Raw genomic sequence first — 18392 nt, 5'->3', positions numbered from 1 at the left:
GCAGTCACACAGTTAGAACTTGAAATATTATTTTCATTATTCTATTGTTAATCCTTTTTTTTCTAGATCAAATAAAAAGTTCTGGATACAAGAGAAAGGAATGTAAAACGATCAGCTTTGTATAAAACCAAATTATAGCTAAAGTGTGCAGATTCATACTGAAAGTAAGATTTTTTCAACTCTCAGTTCATTCCCTGGGCACTGCCCCATAGAAAAGACTTGTGCATGCTTTTTACTACACCTTGAGATCTGACAGTGCCCACGTCTTTGCAATGCTGCCGTAGCAGAATTTGGCTCTGGAAGACCATGACAATGTGGTAGAAACATGAGATTATCCCACCCTGAATACATCTGCTTTTATGATTCAAGCTGCAGTACTTCTCTGAATGCAGCTCTTTAATGCATGCCATTTTTGGTTTACTTTAATCACGTCATGGTACAGCAGCTGGCTCATGTGGGGACTACAAAACCTCATGCATGAAACAGATATATTTTTACTTTTCCCCTCGTTTTTCGCTGTGCCCCTTTGTTGGCACCTCACAACAGCAGTATTATCAACATAGCTGTACCTCTGCAGCTTAAATAACACAAGCCAGATCATCACGGCTCGGATGGATTGTAAATAGTCGAGGGGGCGATAAATTTGTCACCGCTTGGACAGAGATAGGGCACATTACCTTCAGAGGAAGCATATTTCACCCTTCCCTGGGGCTGTTGAAATGCGGAGCACAGGGGCAACACGGCATCTGTAAGTGAGGCCTTCTTTATGGCCTGATTAAGTCATCTGATGCTAGCTATAGAGCCTGCCGTACAGCTTTATTTCACCTCCCACTGTGCTGCTGTTGTAATCATCCAGGAGGACTATGAAGGTAAGACAGCAGCGGAATAGCCCTTGTAATATGATGGGCACAGTCATTCCCCCTGTATTTTTATGTCAGCCATTATAACTTCTTATAAACTAATACTGCTGAGTAAGAGCCTTTTTCTTGAACAGTCATAGTCTGATTATGTAGATGCTAATGACTAGGCATGCCTTTTTTGTTGATCTGCAGCACTGCTTGGAATGCAATTTCCTATCATCCTAAGTTATTTTTGCAAAATCAATTTATTTTTACCGAGTCATATATTTAATTACATGTCCCAATGCTTATTTCCTTTTTATGGTGCTTAAACATTTTGGGTTTTTTTTTTCAGGAAATATATGGGAAATAAAGGCACTCCAGAGGAGTCCTAACAATCAAAGACAGAGTAAAAACAGAGCAGAAACAACTCGTAGGATCGCTCACACAGATGTCTCGCCTTCTGTTTAAGGTGCCTTTAGGAGATTTCTTGTAAACAATCAAGAGTTATGTCTACATTCAGTGTTTCCCACCATTGTGCGTGTCCTTGAGGTTTAAAAAATGTGTTGAATGTATTTCCTTCCTATAATAAAACATTTGCAAAGATATTCCTTTAAATGTGAAATGATGCATTGTTTACATCCGTGTTTGCGTGCTAGCAATTTTGTTTCTTTACTGCCTATTTTGGCACCTTGGAACATTTCTCAGCCGTTATTGCTGCCAACTTATCAGCAGAGAAGCATGAAACTCACTAGAGCTTTAACACTTCGTATCTGATTATTTCACAAAAATATCTGTATACCAATTACAAGTTAAGCTGATCAACCCACCTCCAAAAAAGAAAAATAGTCAAACTAAACTGAGTCTATGTAAGCTGTGCCACTGTTAATGGTTAAATGATTAAGGTTCCATATACAGATAATACAAAATTAATTCACCCCCTGTACAGTTGTCATGAGTCTGGAAATTAGCTATAGAGACCAAAACTGATTTTTGTTCCTGGCTGTAAAGATATTTATTTCTGCTGTAAAGTTGGGCATTTAAACATGGAGGTCTATGGGGACTAACTCTGTTTTGGAGTCAGCCTCAAGAGACCATCCAATGAACGGTAGTTTTTGGCACTTCTGCATTGGCTTCATTTTTCAGCTCTGGAAGTTGTCGCTTGGTTTCAACATACAATCATGAGGTGAAAAATAACAGCTGTTTCGCTTTAGTCCAGATTTATCCTTCTTTAGTACAGCGAAAAATAAGATATTTGTATCTGCATATATTTGAATGTATTTGTTTACATATACACATTTGCACGAGAATGCTTAAGCAAGTTCAAAACAGGGACTAACTCATATAAACATTGCTCTAACCTTTACAAACTTTCTCTTTGAATTGACAATGATGAAGACAATTAAAAAATTTCAGTCAGCTTTTCACTTCTTTATCTTAAATCAGGAAATGTGAATCCCCTGTACTATTTTACTCTTTTGTGTTTTTAAGTTGTTGAGCAGATTTCCCTCTAAATCTCACCTAGTGTCACACAATATGAGTAATGAGTCTCATTCACGGTCCCTTGCTTTATACTGATGGATCACAATGACTACGATAATCATTCATTCACGTTTAAATGCTACATGTAGAGCCTTAAATAAACACATTTTCAGATAATTACCTTTGAAGCGGTGCACATTAAGAGTAAGCAGAGGCTCAAATGATTGAGGAGTTATCCGCAGCCATTCATCATCATGTAGAGATGAGCAGGCATCATATTACTATAATGCACCTTCCTCTTATGAAAAGTTAAAAAAATCAATAGTTTTTGAACGATACTGTGAGGCAATATCGGGTTCTCTCCTTGTACTGTATACAGTATATGTGATCAAACCAAGTGCACTTTACATGCCAGGGGGTTTTGCAAAAGAAATGTCCCTCTTTTAGTGTGCATGCGTGTGAATGTGTGTGCGTGTGTGTGTGTGTCCATGCAGCATTAGCGAGCCAGAAGCACTTTGGCCCTTAGTCTGTGTGTCCAGACTCACAGGCTCCGGACAGGAAGGGGCCAGAGGCTCCATGAAGCAAAAATACCAGATGAGTATTTACAGCATCTTAACCCTTCATTCAATTGTGTTTGATGACAGTTACCTTTCAAGCTTTCACTATAATTTACAGCCTTGGTTCCTGCATGATGGTACTGTATACTGTATAATAGAGAATTAAAATACACATAGCTGATCTTATGAGGGAACAAGTCAGACATTTACCTAATATTTTCAAAAATATAAACTGTGTATGGATATTTATACCTGTTTGAAAGAGCAGGGCTCCATAGTATATGCATTTCTTTTGATACGTGCAAACCAAAAAATAATTTCTGAGCACGTGATGAAGATGGTGTCAAGTCTCAATTCTGACTAAAATGATGTAGTTTGTGACTATAAGCCTGCCATGGCCAGCTATTCAGACCAGCATTCTACCTGCCTTCTGCGATCTGCATGTAACCATTCAGAAAACACCCTTCACAACAGCAAACAACAACCTCCCAGCTAACAACATACAGTACGAAACTGTCAAGTTTTGACAAAGATTCAGATCACGCATAAGACACGTCTGCTTTCTTTTGGTGCATTGCTGTAAAGACCAACAACAAATATATAACAACTTGTGAACATACGTCAGAAAAGCCCGGACTCGGTCTCACAGGAGACTTGTCCCATGTTAGTCTGTTTCTGATGGAGGTCATTTACCACGTCTCCCAAAATGTCTCCAATCAAATGACACCTGAATACATTCCTCCTTCAAACAGCAAACTTCTTGTTGCTGCCGACTCTAGAGCCACGCTTATCTCAGCGAATCCGCCCAGTAAGCACGTGGTGGCCAGCAGTCAGCCCTGTCTCTGTGTATGTGCAAACGGTTCGACTCTCACAACTGTACCTGACATGGAGCTCACACTCCTGCAGCAGCAGCATGAAAGCATGGTTTTACGCTATACCCCACTCCATTAACATGATAGGTATAAAATTAAGTACTCTGGTACCTGGTTCTTTGGTATCTTATCACTTAAGTTGAATACTGGTAGCCTACCGGTATTGTGATTTTTTTTTTGTAATTCTTTTGTCAAGAATTACCCATTTAATGACAGTGCTCGCCTCTCTATATGCAAATGTTCTACCAACACAGTTTCCATGCAAACATTTTTTGCAAGGGCACTGTGCTGCATCCCAGGCTTAATGCTGCCCAAGATGAATGTGATTGGCTTAAAGAAATAGGAACAAGCCAGAGCATTTTTTACGCCGTAGCAGAGTGATTATCCTTGATTCCAGACCTTTTGCTAGTGCTGACACATATGGCACTGTGGAGATAGGTTTGGCTTTGTGAAACTCAGTGAGAGAAAAGTGAATGTGTACATGGAGACATTGCAAAAAATGTAGCCCATTACTTTTCATTTTTAAAGAAAAAGAGATGAGGAGAAAGAAGGAACACAGGGAGGGGGATTTACAAGGATCAGCTAATAAGGCTTTACACTAATGTATACATTGGCATGGTGGCTACTATACACACAATGAGGCTCAGAATAACATTAGCAAAGCAACCTTGACCCCTGCAGTCACTTCAATGTCCACTGAAGCCACACAGGCAACACAGAAGAGCTGCTGGCTAACAAGTATCTACATATAGTAGGCATGGGCACGCGATTGTGTCCCTTAGTACAAGCACACTAATACTTGTGACAACACAGAAGAAAATTACTATGTTGTAGAGCAAATGCTTTCGTTAAAATGCGATTTTTGTTTAAGCAGTTTAAATTTTCCAAAAAGTTATTTTAGTTCTACAATGTTTAAAAAATCATTTGGAACGTTTTAAAAAGGACTTGTAATATAATATTTATAAAGCTTTTTCAATGTTTCAGTGTATTTTGGCATTTTTCAATGAAGGTCAAATTATATAAAGTGAAAACAACTGGGAGCCAACTGCTTCTCACATTAAATAGGTGATTAAAAAAAAAAAAAAAACACAAACAAACAAGACAAATGCAACTAATTCATCCTGCAACGAAAATGTATTCGACTTTCCATCACTGCTGAAAGCGGCGATCCTTACTGTCCACTGTGGCCATGTCTGGTGTAGAGCAGTAATTGTCTACTGTTAGGTAACCGTGCTGTTTGCTTGTTTACTGACTGTTGATGAAAACACATTAGTTTCTACCTGATGCATGCCTACAAGCTGAATTATTGCCGCTGTGAAGGGAAAAATGCAAAGTGGTATTGCTTAATTCACCTATATTATGTGGTGGGCCACATGTAGTGTATTATGAAAGTCAAGGGCCATTTAAAATTGGTCCAAGGGCCAGGATTGGCATGCATTTATTAGGGTCTTCCACTTCCATAGTCCTCCACTGGTTTTCACATCACAATTGCACATAAAGGAGAAGGAACACACACAAACAGGGACGTGCAGTATAAATGTATAGTATATTGTTTGTTAATAAACTCTGTGTCACATTTTTCACTGTACTCTTACATTTTTTGTTTTTTCATGTAGAAGAACAAATCATCTTTGGGATAGAAGTAAGCGTAGAACCCCGATGAGTACAAACATGACCTAACTTTCTAAGGTCAATCTATTATTTCAGTAATGCTGGATCAGAGAGCTATTTACGTTCAGTGTTTAAAATGGTGAAGCGTCACAAATTTTTCCCCGCTGTACATTTTGGCAGCAGACAACAGATGGTGAGGCAGAGCCATCTGACAGACCTGTTTGTGTTTTTCAAATCATGAAATTCTATATAGCATGCCCCTTAATCATTTTATAACCACCCCCTCTCTGTTTTCATCTGTTTGTGTCTCTCTCTCTCTTTCTCTCTCTCCGTTTCTCTCTCTTTCTCCTCACTTTCCTGCCTTGCTTATTATCATCTCAGTATGTGCCAGACTTTATCTAATCCTCATGCCTCTCTTCCCTCTCCTTGTTTTAGCCCTCAATGAGCTGCGCCGCTTTCCCAAGATACTTCAAATAAGGAGAAGGAGAATCTGGTTTCATATGCAATAACTGACTATATTTTACCCTGAACCCCTCAAACTGTTGACGCCATGGTGTGGAGGTTTAACAGCAGGATAAGAGCGGAACAAAGGGCTGCAGAAAAAGCTTGAAAATGGCACAAGCGCTTCAGCAATGACACACTGTGTAGTGTGTCTCCACATGGTATCATTCAATAGCACCGCTCTGTGTTAGTGCCCCATTGTTCTGCATTGTGTCTGTTTTCTTAGCTTATGGAAACGCCGGGTGTTTTACGTCTGTCATTAGAGGAATTTCAGTTCATCCTCTCTAACCCTTCCCAGAGGATTTGATAGGCCACCCCACCACACCACCCAAGTGCTGCTTCTTGTTATTATTTTACATTACAATTTCAAAAAATATATGCAGCAATAAATAAAACTGCAAATTAGTCCCACCGCTCACCTGAAGCTGAAGCGTACCTGTTCACCTTCAGCTCTGCTCACTGAACACACACACACCTCTGCTTGTAAACAGTAATAGATAACATGAAACTTTACCATGGTATCAAACAGCTAAAAATGAGTTTGTAATGTTAGATCACCAGCTCTGACAAGTTAAAGTGAAACATAAAATGCAAAATATGTTACATAGCTACACCTGTGTCTCCTCCGATGTCCCTTGTTTCACCATAGTGTGATGCTGATGATATGGAGAGCTCAACCCTGCACGATGATGTAATTGGTTCCTTATGTTTGTGATGTAACAAATCTTGAAAGCCAGAATCTGTTTTTGAAAGTGCCATTGTTCCAAGGGAAAAATGCTCAGCCATGGAGCTGACTGCTTATTTCACTCATGATATGTCTTGCAGCATATAAATGACAACATATGCACATTTTATTCTAACATATCATTCATTCATTCATTCATTCATTGTCTGTAATAATTTATCCTGTTCAGAGTTGCCAGTGTGCTAAAGCCTAGCTGACACTGTTTGAGGCGAGGGACGTCACAAGACTATCACAGGACCGACAGACAACCATTCATGCTAACATCACATTCACAGCTATAAACCTTCAACCTAAAGTTAACCTAACCTGCATGTCTTTGGAAATGTCTGACGGGGCCCAGCCACAACCTGCCAGCCGACCTCTTGCTCTGGAGTGACACTGCTAAACACTGCACCACCATATGCCTCCCAGCTATTGTTATATTGCAATTAACATCATCCCAAACAGAACTACTAACACATATCAAATACTACAGCAGTGGGCTACTAAATAAAATAATACAATAGTGTTATAAAAGACTTCCCTGTTGCTAATTTTATTGTCACCTATCTGGGTTTTTTTTAGTATTTAAAATATGTTAGACTACTTTTTGGTAAGAATCTTTTAGTCCCGCTTTCCTGGAAGTGAGTTTTTCAAACACCAGTTATTTATAATTGCCTGCTATTCTCATGCTTGGGCCAGGTTAACAGTAATGATTGTTTTCAGGTGACTCAAGTAAAACTGCAGCAAGTGCAAAAGAATGAAAACCTGCACTTTAAATGCAGGATAGATGCAGTATGTGTTCCTGAGGGTTGATGTTTCAAAAAGTTTTCGTAAAATCATAATTTGTTACCAATTACCGACACACCAGTGTTAAAGAGTTCACTGATGTATGATTTGTGATGTTTTACGTGCCAAAACATTGTGTTTGAAGAACCCAAAAGTGATGTCTCTTCCTACAAAGTTCCCAGTAAAAACTGTTTGCAACAAAGTGCTGTGTTTTGATTTCAGACATTGCCTTTGTATGTTATTATGTTTTGATCTTTTATGACCAAACTGCATTGAACACAACTGTACTGATGTGACATGAAATAACTGGATGGGCAGATGTCAGTCAAGAAAAAACAAAAAGGGTTTTACTGTATTTTGGGAAAACTGACCCTTTAAGCAGAGACCAGCAGTAGAATCACTAAGGGTTTCAGCTTTGTACGCTTAGCAGTTCTTATTTCTTGCAGATGCAAAGCCATATTAATGTCTGTGGCCTCTGTTGCCATATCACGGTGAGCAGGAAATCTTTCCCCATTGCTTCTCCCCCGGTGGCCTGCTTGGCGGTTTAATTTTGTTGAAGTGTTGGCAGATTACAGCTACCTCAGTGCCGCTGTCATGGAGAATGTGGCCCAGGCAGGCAGTGAGCGGGGAGCCGGCACATTGATAAGGACAGCTGCTCTTGGGAGATTTCCCTGGAGGAAACAGTGGGACAGGGCCGGCAAAGACACGCTGGACGTCAGGTGAAAACACCAGGACCACCCTCATTGCAGCACAGCGGCTGGTATTCAAGTCCCCCTTATTATCTGATAGGCAGCTTACAAGCTGGGAGACCATCAACGTTTGTTGGTGGAATCAAAGGGCTTAGGGGTTGCATTCTGATTGGATTCACTGGCCCACGCACAAAAAGATCAGCAAGCAGATTGATAAAAGAAAAATAAGTCTTTTCCCTCCCCACTGGATTTATTACAGAAAAACATTAAAAAAAATAGTTCCCACTTCACAGCAGAGTTTTTGAACTTCAAAAGGAAGACAACAGAGACAACAGAAGAAAAAGGCACAGAAAACAATGAGCCTTTAAATTCATCAACGCCAACACAGGGAAAGAGGACTGAAAAATTATTTAGTTCAACTTAATATGAAAAAAATATACTTTAATGGGCTCATCAGGGAACAGTTTGTTCTACAATAAAGGCAGTAAAAATGACATTTATTTCAATGGGTTCATGTTTGAAAACACTCCCTGAGGCAAAGCGACGAGGCTCCACCATTTATCTTAAACTCTCATTTCCATCTAGTCTTTTTGTTTATCCAAAACAAAGAACTTGAAACAAAATGGTATTTCCATAAAACAGCAAGAAAGGCACCGGCCAGAATCTATGAACGCGCTCCTTTTCATTGTGTAAGCCAGGCAGCAGCATGAGCCCTCACTCGAGAGCACCGCCATTGCTCTTTCCCAGGATCCCACTGGGTTTCCTTGACAGAAGTGGAGAGAAGAGTGACTTTGATGAGGAAATGTTTCCCCCTCTGTGCGAGTGTTCAGAGGCACCTAAAACTCGACAGAACGTTTATGTGCATGCATGTACAGAACGTGAGCATGAGGATGCACATTTTTGAACAGGCTGTCTTTGAAAAATTGGTCCTGTCATGAATTATAACCATCTGTTTATCTTTATTTTCTGATGTTTGCGTAGCAGTGGGCAAAAACGCTGATAAACATCTTGTCACTTACATCACAGGTTAGCTCTGACTTTAATATACAGTGATGATGACAGATTTGTGCCGAGATAAGCTGCAGAAAAATGAAAGATAGAAAGTGAGACATATAAAATATCCCCTTAGTGACCAACCTAATACTTCACTTGGTTTATTTTTGAATTTGGGTAAAATATTTAAGAGAGATATGAACACTTGCTGATTTTACACAAATGAACAGATAATGTGCTTTGAACAGATACAAACTGCATCTGAATTTTGCAATAATTCTTTTTTTCTTTTCCAAACCAAAACAATTTGTCACACACACATCACACACCTTCTTCCAGAGTCTAAACACATTATTTCTGTTGGCCATTCAGGATAAATGTCCATAAATCTGTTTATGAATCATATAAAATGATTTGAAGAGAAATCATAAAATGATGCAGATTCGTCAAAATGCAGGCTATACTTTGTTGTGTAGATTGTCGAGTTCTGATATTCAGACTCATTCCCAGTAACTTTTTTTCAGCACTTCTCATGTATTTATCAAATTCTGTAAACTTTACGAGCAGTTAGGTATGTACTTACTGTATACATACAGCATATAGGTAGCATATATGGCACTAGAACACGATTAAATAAAACTAGGGATGCACTGATTCATCAGCTGAACAGCAGTATCAGCTGATATTCACCTTTTTGACTACCATCGCCCTATTGGCAATCAAGATGACATTCACTTATGGCAGTGGCAGATATTTTTATGTTGGGTCACATTAATCTCGAACAGGCCAAAAACTCACAATCATTGCTTGATAGGATGATTTCCTGTCATGAAATCGAGGAACTGAGACACCGGTTGAAGCTCCAATCAGGAAAAGTTTATTACGAGCACTCGGATCAACACAGAAACGAAAGAAGCATGCAATTATGCCAGAAGAAATGTGTTTGTGTTGCTAAATTTGCTGGCACTGGTCCATCTCAGGTATCTATGATCAACTTGCGGCACTAATACTTCACTATATATGGGTAGGTCTTTACTTGAGGTAGACATAGGGTCTCAAGCTAACTATGGAGGATGCATGATCCTAAAAATACATACTAACCATGCTTCAGGGCACGTATCTTATCGTTCTCCTGATAATGCTACAATCTCTGTTGACATTGGCAGAAGAGCTACTTAGCATTAGCAGTTAGCACCTAGTGGCCACAACAAATAGCTGTGGGAAAAATGTTTTTAAAAAAAATTAATAAAATAAATAAAAAATATTATTAATTCAAAACTTTGTTTTAAATAATGACAAATAAATCTATTTTACCTTCTCAGTGCAGCAGAGGTTGGGGTTGCATAGAGTTACATCTTGATGTGTTCGAGCTCTGGTCAGTAAAAATTAGAATTGGGTGAGGGTAAATTATAATTTCATGATGTGTTCAAATAAAACAAATAAAATAAAAGCTTTTTTTTTTTAAATTAGCTTTTGTTTAGAAATTTAAATAAATACAGTTGTTTGAAGGAAAATGTCTATATATTTTCATTTCAATATAATGTACAATAGATATTTAAAGAAAGTGTAACGAGGGCCTGAAACACTTTACATTAGTTCTGTATTTTAAAAAGATATATATTTCTTTTTTTTTTCTGGCACAAAAGTGGGGAATGAATAACAACTAAAACAAATTAAACAACAACAACAACAAAACATTAGTGCCATCTTTTGGCAAAAATGTTATTTTAAACATCTGTATTGAGCCAAAATTTCGCAATCAGTGCATCCCTAATTTAAACATGTAACTGTCTTGACAATATTTTTTGTGTAATAAATATACACAAATACCAGCATTGCATTGCAACCTTATTACCTACATTTACAGTAAGTTACTATTAGTCTACACATGGAACCAACAATGAACTCTGGAATAAACTCTGGAATAAAGACTAAATCAATGGGCCTGGAGATTGATATACAGTCATGAGACTCTAACGCCACCTGAGAGTCACCGATACCTCATGCTGATGACGGGACACTCACCAGCAGCACAGAGTCTTGCAGGAATACATTTCTCGCTGGTTTTATTACAATGATGGATGAGTGCTCATTAGTGTCAGCCACCCTCGGAAAGGATGGACTTACATGACGAGGCTTTTTCATTCAAACAAAAAGGCTTGTGACAGACTGATGATCAAACGTTGCGTTTGAGGCTTTTCGTTGATGCTCTTATCTTCTGCAGTCACGAATTACTAACGCGTTTCTCTACATGAAACAAAATGCAGAAGGTTACTGTATCTTTCACATGCTCCATCATATTTGCTTACATTTTATGGTTTATAATAGCAGGCTGGTATAGTAGTTTAGTATTGCTTGCAGAGGTTGTATGCCAAGACTAACAAGTATGGAGGTGTACAGTGCATGCATATAGATCAGGTCTGTATACGTCTCCGGCTGCAGCCGTTTTTATGTTTAGTAATCTCTTATCCCCTGGATTCTGAGGTTGTTACAGCTCATGGCTTGATATTTCACCTCCCTGTGGTGTTTTTATCCCCGCACTCTAAGATCATTCAGGCTTGATTGGTATTCATGTAGTCCTGCTGTCTTAATGCATAGGGGCTTCTGTGGACAATCTATTGAGTGAGCTGATTGTTGCACACTCCATACTGTCAAGAGAAAATAATATACCTACTAAGTTTAAAAGCTTTCATTTTTTTTCCAAGTTGTTTATGGTTCTTTAAGCTTGCTCGTCTTTATAATTTCACTTTCACGCTGTTCTCTCTCGGGCATGACATGAAAGAACTTTATCACAGCTTTTGCAAAATCCGCTCGGCTGAGAATCCACCAGTCTGTGGTCTGAATGGATCACAACCCCAGATTGTGTCTACTGGTGCAGGTTTGACATATTGCCAGAGGTGCCAAGTTCTTTTTATATCTCATGTCTAGTATTGGTGCCATGCATCACTATCACAGACTCAAGTTCCTTTGGCAACTGCCTGCCGGTGAGTCGTCGCCCACACATGACAAGAGGATGATCACTCAGTTTTCTGCCATGCCAATATCGTGCAAACAGCTCAGCATGTACTGTCATCTCTGGTAAACATCCCTTCATGTACACATTCCTTATGCCAAGGCATCTTTGAAGGTTGCAAAAATAAGGCGTGATGATACTGAGAGGAGAGGGATCGCATGACAATTGCAACAACAAAGAATAAAGACACAAAAGGGCCCTTCATACTCAAACTTGTTATTGTGATGATTTCTAAAATATTTTGCCCTCTTTGCAGTTAATGGCATATTATAGGACATTTGTAACTGCATTGTCAAAACATCTGCCAGATATTTTTACTAAGTGTCCCTGGTTTCTGCTGAATAATATGCTGAATCTTACAAAGTGGCTGAAGTGCAGCTAACCCAGTCTATGTGTAACTAAAGAAGACACTTGAAACAATACTAGTCCTGAAACCCTCTTCTTTCCAACATTTGTGAATAAATATTGAATCATCCTTCAAGGCTGGTATATTACATGCATGTCACAGGGAGACTATTTCAGTCCTCCTCCCCATTTGACACTGATCTGGGGCATTTTGTCGAGGGCAGAGGAGAGAATGGAGACATTAATGGGCGCTGTAATTGCATGGCAAGGCTAAAATAGAAAGATGAGTGAAAAAAGATAAAATCAGGAAAAAAATAGTAAAGTGCTGCTGTAAAAGATACCCGAGAAGAATATGAGTACATCTCGGTACAAATGTTTGACAAATTGCAGCCAGGACCCAGGCCAATATTTTGGGAATAACAGAATATGGCTTCTGTGCAGACTGTTGTGTACACTAATTTGATGAAAAGTCTTGTGTAGGTCAAATGTTTGCAAATTTGTACATTGTGGGCATGCAATCCAATCGTCAGAAAAATGTTGGCATTTCTGAAAAACAATTCATTACATTTGCATTTTTATTATGTAGCAGATATGGGAAACTTAACGTTCTAACTATATAAACCGCTTGGTTTTGGTCAGTTTTAGAGGGCACAATTTACACTGGAAAAACACTGTTGTTTGGGTAAATTTTGAGTCTATAAAGCACTGGGGACACAACAAGCAGTTCCTAAAATACATCCACATTTGGTACTTAAAATGCCACTGGAAACAGAGCGATGCGTTGCTCAAAAAACTACCATGTTTGATGCCTAAAAAGCAGCGTTGTCTTTGTAATGAAACAACAGCCTTCGGTGCCGCAATCCCCGATGGCAAAGAAGCGAAAGGTCAATACATAACATCCATGTTTGGTCCCAAAAAAGCCACTGGAGACACAGAGACAGATCACAAAAAAAAACATCCACGTTTGGTGGCTAAAAATTCGCTACAAACACATCATTGGGTTTATGTGAAACAACAATGGGTTGCTCTGTTTCACCCTAGAAATATGTCAACAAAATCTATAAAATGACTGTCAAGTTTGGCATCTTAAAGGGCTTATTCTAAGCTTTACATTTTTTATGGTATTTACAGAGCACACAACCCCTCTGTTGTGTCTTTTTATTTGAGAAGAAGTATAATGTGTGAAGTTAGCACATTGTCATTGTGGGTTCAGTAAACAGTAGTGCGTGTGTGTGTGTGTGTGTGTGTGTGTGTCTGTTGCAGTTGAAAGCTAGCTTTGAGCATTGGCAGCACTTCGCTACCTGAGGCATGGTTGTTTATATATATAGTCCAATCTATACAGCACAGCACACAAAAAAGGAAGTACTTGTATACTGAAGGACACATTTTATTCAGTATAACTGATGTTTGCCAGTGTGATTTCTTGTGTTGGTTATGCTGCTGCAATGTGACTGAATTTTCTTTTTCTTTCGGTGCCACAGGTGCGAGGTTGTTGAAAAGAAGCCTGTTGTATGTTTTCCTGAGCCTGTAAGTGATGCGAGCTCCTTAAATATTTGGGGCAAGGCGACAACAGACAGTGCTGTGTTCTCTGCCTTGCCCTGAAGAAGAAAAAAACGGAACAATCTCCAATTGAAGGTCTTATGTGTCGCTCACATAATAAATAATGTACACCTGTGCAAAATCCCAGATCGTCTCTGCTTCACAGAGTGCCATGATCAGCAGAGGGCCAGAGGACTGCAGAACGCCGTTTCAGCTATGCCACACAGATCATGTCAATATTTGTAGTCACCCAAAGACACAAAGTATTTGGCTGCAGATGGTAGGAAAGAAAGGTTTGAATATAATTTTTGATACATGCATATCTAAACCTTCATTTTCATTTTAAAACTGAAATTCCCTTTATTGTGTGGTTCATAAAATGTTATTTCTTGAAATGTTGAAAAGCACATTTTAGCCATTCTGGAGGGGTTTTGAATATGTTTGTCAAACAAGGGGACGCCTAGTAACACTGCTTAATAATTGCTCTTTAAAACCTTAGAACTTCTGCATATCAACCTGGAATTTTTGAATGTTTTACAACTCATATTTTAGTAGGTTTACTGTAAAACAAATACACAAAATAAACAATTAAGTGTGATTTTCTTTCTTTTTTTCATTTTTTTTTTTCAAATATCCAATGTCTTATATCTTTATGAAAATAAATCAATGAATAATTTATGCTCATACATTTAATGGTATCTTTTTTTTATTTATAAGATTATTTTTTGGGGCGTTTTTGTCTTTAATCAATAGGACAGTTTTTGAGCGTGAAAGAGCAAAGGGTTGAGGGCGGAATTGAGCCCACTGGGCTGTACATGGGGCGCCTGCTCTATCCACTCAGCCACCAGGTGCCCAATTTAATGGTGTCTTAAAATAGCATTAATTGTCTTCTTCGATTTGAGGCACTAAACTTGGTTAAGCAATGTTTATATGATAATTTATTAAGCATCAAATAAAGGTTTAGAAAATGAGGCTGAAATAAGGCCAAAACAGCTACTACAGAAAGGGGCTCAGTCAGTCATGCAGTGAACAACGTCTCAAAACAAAAAACAAAAGTCTGAAAAGTACAAAAGTTCTTTTTCCTTGGATCACCAGTTTCTTAGTTAATTGTTAATTGTTCAACAAAAGTGATGCCATATAACTAAAAGTCAAGGCAAGTAAAGGCAAATTAAGGCTACCTGCTCTTCATCAGCCTAATTAAACAAGGATGCTTTTGACATTTATGTATTTTGTTCACTTCAAAGGGAGTCGGCTTCAAAGCTGCATCCCCCTGAGTGAGCACTGGAAAGTTCTGACCCTGGTCATTTTCCACTTGTCATCTTTTAGATGTCTTTAATGCGCTACAGTCAGCCTGGATGAAGGGCTGTCACCAGGTGATGTCATAACACAAACCACCACATACATTTCATGATTTCACTTACATATATTAGATACCTCTAACTGTAATGAATACTATGAATTAATAATTGAGTGCATTGTGGTAAAGTGGGTTATGTCCCTGGCTACGGCCTGTTTTAAATCTATGGAACAAATTCTAAATAATACAAATCAACAGTGGCAGGGCATTACATCCCATGTAGCAGTACAATGATCTGGTCTGGTGGGTCTATACTGTAACACTAACATGTTGCAATCAAGCTTCTCTGTGAAAGACGTTGTACGACAACATTGGGGTGATATCGTACATGAACGTGATTGGCAATTCAAAGCCTGTAAATACTTTGTGAGGAGTGGATCGGTGAAAGCAAAGCTCAGTCCTCGGATCAAAGCCTCACTAATCCCACCTGCTGATTGGCCCTGCAATAATAATGTTTTGATTGGCCCTCAGAGAGCCGAGGTCTGCCATTATTGGAAGGACTCCAAAGACGGCTTATACTGCAACTTAAATATGCAATGTCTCCTTTAACCTGATTTATACCCGATTAATTTTATTCTTTTTTGGGGGAATATTAGAATAAAAGATGTTAAGAGTGGGCCTCTATCAGTATAATGAGGTTTGAAACACTGATATGTACCAATAAATACTTATGTCATCAGTACTTGGAGTTTTGTGTCAATATTATATCAAGTCAAAAGGCTCAAGTCCAAGTGTTTTGATTTCTAGTTGAATCTAAAATCATCAAATTTGTAAGAAGTCAGACTCACACTCCACATCTCTAATTTTACAGTAAATCCTGAAAACTGTACTGTCCAGGACAAAAGAGAGTTGGGGTTGATAATGTCGCAGATATTTTTAATACATACTAATTATTCTGAATATGACAGCATTTTTGGTTTGGATATTTGGAATAAGGCCTTTTTTTTTTTAAGACGATTAAGACAATTTGTCTTATTTGGGTTTAATAGCATCCTTGCCTGTTAACAGTCAGCTCTATGTGTTGTCATGGATACGTTGTACACAAACCAACTCCATGGTTTGCAAGGCTGTGGGGTGGGATTGCCCAAAATAAAAGCCCACATTCTGCAATGCCAACTTTTTAAGACAGTTGTTGACATAAGAGAGAAGGACTGTGTTGGCACCACTGAACAGGTCAAACGCCACAGTAAACTTTAAAAAATTTTGGCATAAATGACAGCTTTTTCCCTTTTCTATATTTTGACATGATAAATGAAATATAAGGGCACGTTAATCCGAATTGCACAGCCATGTAAATAGGAAATTGAAAGGGAAATTAATTTTCATTAGCCTTAGAAACAGCTTAGTAGGAATAATTTCTTTTTTTTGGAATGAGGCTAAAAACCGGAATATTTTGTGCATGTAAACGGACACTGTTGAATCACAATAGCTGAAAACAAAACAAATTGATTGTGTTGTGTCTCTAGTAGGACTTAATTCATTGAGAAAACATCAGCTTGTAGCTATTAATGTGCAACAAAGCTTACAAATTCATCACACTTGCACAGAAGTAGTCAGGTGTGGAGCACAACGTGGAGGCCCCCTTTTAACAATTCCCCTTGAATTAGATTTCACTCTTGACTTAATCTCTTTATTCGTGTGGAGAGGCTTTTTTTTGTCAAGGAGGTTGTGCATGATGTGGCTTAATCCTTCCGCCTGCATGCGCACAGGCAGGCCTTTGATCAGCTCCTGTTTGATGAGAGATATCGACAGGCCTCATCTGACACAGTGGACAGCCCGTTGCCGAGCCCTGCCGCCCCCTCCTCCTGCACTTGTTGAGGTTGATGAGATTAAAAGAGGAGAAGATGGAAGCGTCAAATGTCGGGAAACACGGAGGGGAAAAAAATTGCAGTGGCAGCGGCAACTGGCTGGACCTTGACTTGATTTATGAGTACACTCTATTTCTTTTTATTTCCCCCACCCTCTCTCTCTCTCTGGGTGTCCCCTCGCTCTCTCCCTGTCTCATTGTGCATGAACAAGTAACACAAAACAGAAATAAGAGCACACACGTGCACACAGAAACACACAGACTCTACTTCCTGCCACTGTTTGCAGAAGGTTAATAATGATCTCCAGTGTGACTTTGTGAGAGGTCAAGGCGGACTCTGACACAAAATAAGTGCTTGGCTTGTGCATGAGGGCTGTTTCCCAATGGTTTAGTGTCCCCTTCGTGGCTGCGTGACATTTAGACACACCAATAATGTGCTAATGATGCAGTATTTTCATAGAGCTGCCTCATGCCACCAATGACAGGTACTGCAGCTTTCTCTTGTTTGCCCTCTGTAAAGAGTCAAACACTTAATTAATGTCCAAGTTGACCCAAGAGAAAAGGTGGCACAGGATGTGCTCATATGATGTGACATACAGACTGTGTTTCTTGTCACAGAGGTGCCAATGGGCTGTCTACAGTAAAACCCACTGATGGTGAATTTTGATCACGATCCAGGTTCAGTTCTTGCCTGGGTCCAGACCTTTGAATCTACCAACTCCATCAAGTGGACATGAAACAGCAATTTCGCCACAGGACTACCATGGTCAAGCGTTGTCAAATTGTGCACCGGAAACAGTTTTTAAAAAATTACACAACGGCGAGTGCAATAGACAAGACAGGACGCCGCTATCGAGGCTGTTCAAAGTCCAATATCTTTTAAAAAGTGCCCTACATTTTAATTTGTTTTTACTTCACTCTGCTCCACTTTAAAAAATCTGCTGGCAAAAGAAATATATTGTTATGGCTGCATTTTAGTGTGGACTTAAAATGACGTGAAATTAAGGTGGATATCTTGGTCTCTCATGATGTTTAAAGAAAATCCACTCGCCTCCATGATGAACATCAGAGTGGACGCAATGTCAGACCAAAGATGGAAACCCAGTGATCACGACTGGACAATTCTACTTGATAACTGACAACATTCAGTTCCACTAAAACTGTACAATTGTAAACCAAATATTTTATTCAAACAAATTGTATTACTTCATGACTAGAAGGGTCAAAAATCAGATATAAAACCTAACAAGCCAAGAGCTTTTGTCAGGCCCACT

The 18392-nt window shown here is 39.0% G+C and overlaps 1 protein-coding gene across 2 annotated transcripts in view; it reads right to left on the bottom strand.

Annotated features, from left to right (window-relative positions):
- Positions 1-8131: 8131 nt before the first annotated feature.
- The window catches only part of LOC121960482 (uncharacterized), a 111586-nt gene continuing 101325 nt past the window's right edge, over positions 8132-18392 (bottom strand). The window contains exon 5 of one of the 2 annotated variants that reach the window (XM_088071803.1): positions 8132-8827. In XM_088071803.1, coding sequence (XP_087927929.1) covers positions 8747-8827 — 81 coding nt within the window. In that variant the 3' untranslated portion in view covers positions 8132-8746. The remainder of the gene's footprint in view (positions 8828-18392) is intronic. The other variant, XM_088071802.1, reaches the window with a different exon arrangement.

Source organism: Plectropomus leopardus, chromosome 21 (genome assembly GCF_026936395.1).
Source record: "Plectropomus leopardus strain MGB_pleo_1.0 chromosome 21, ASM2693639v1, whole genome shotgun sequence".
Lineage (NCBI taxonomy): Eukaryota > Metazoa > Chordata > Actinopteri > Perciformes > Serranidae > Plectropomus > Plectropomus leopardus.
Note: the sequence above shows the minus strand (reverse complement) of the source record. Positions and strands in the feature narration are given on the sequence as shown.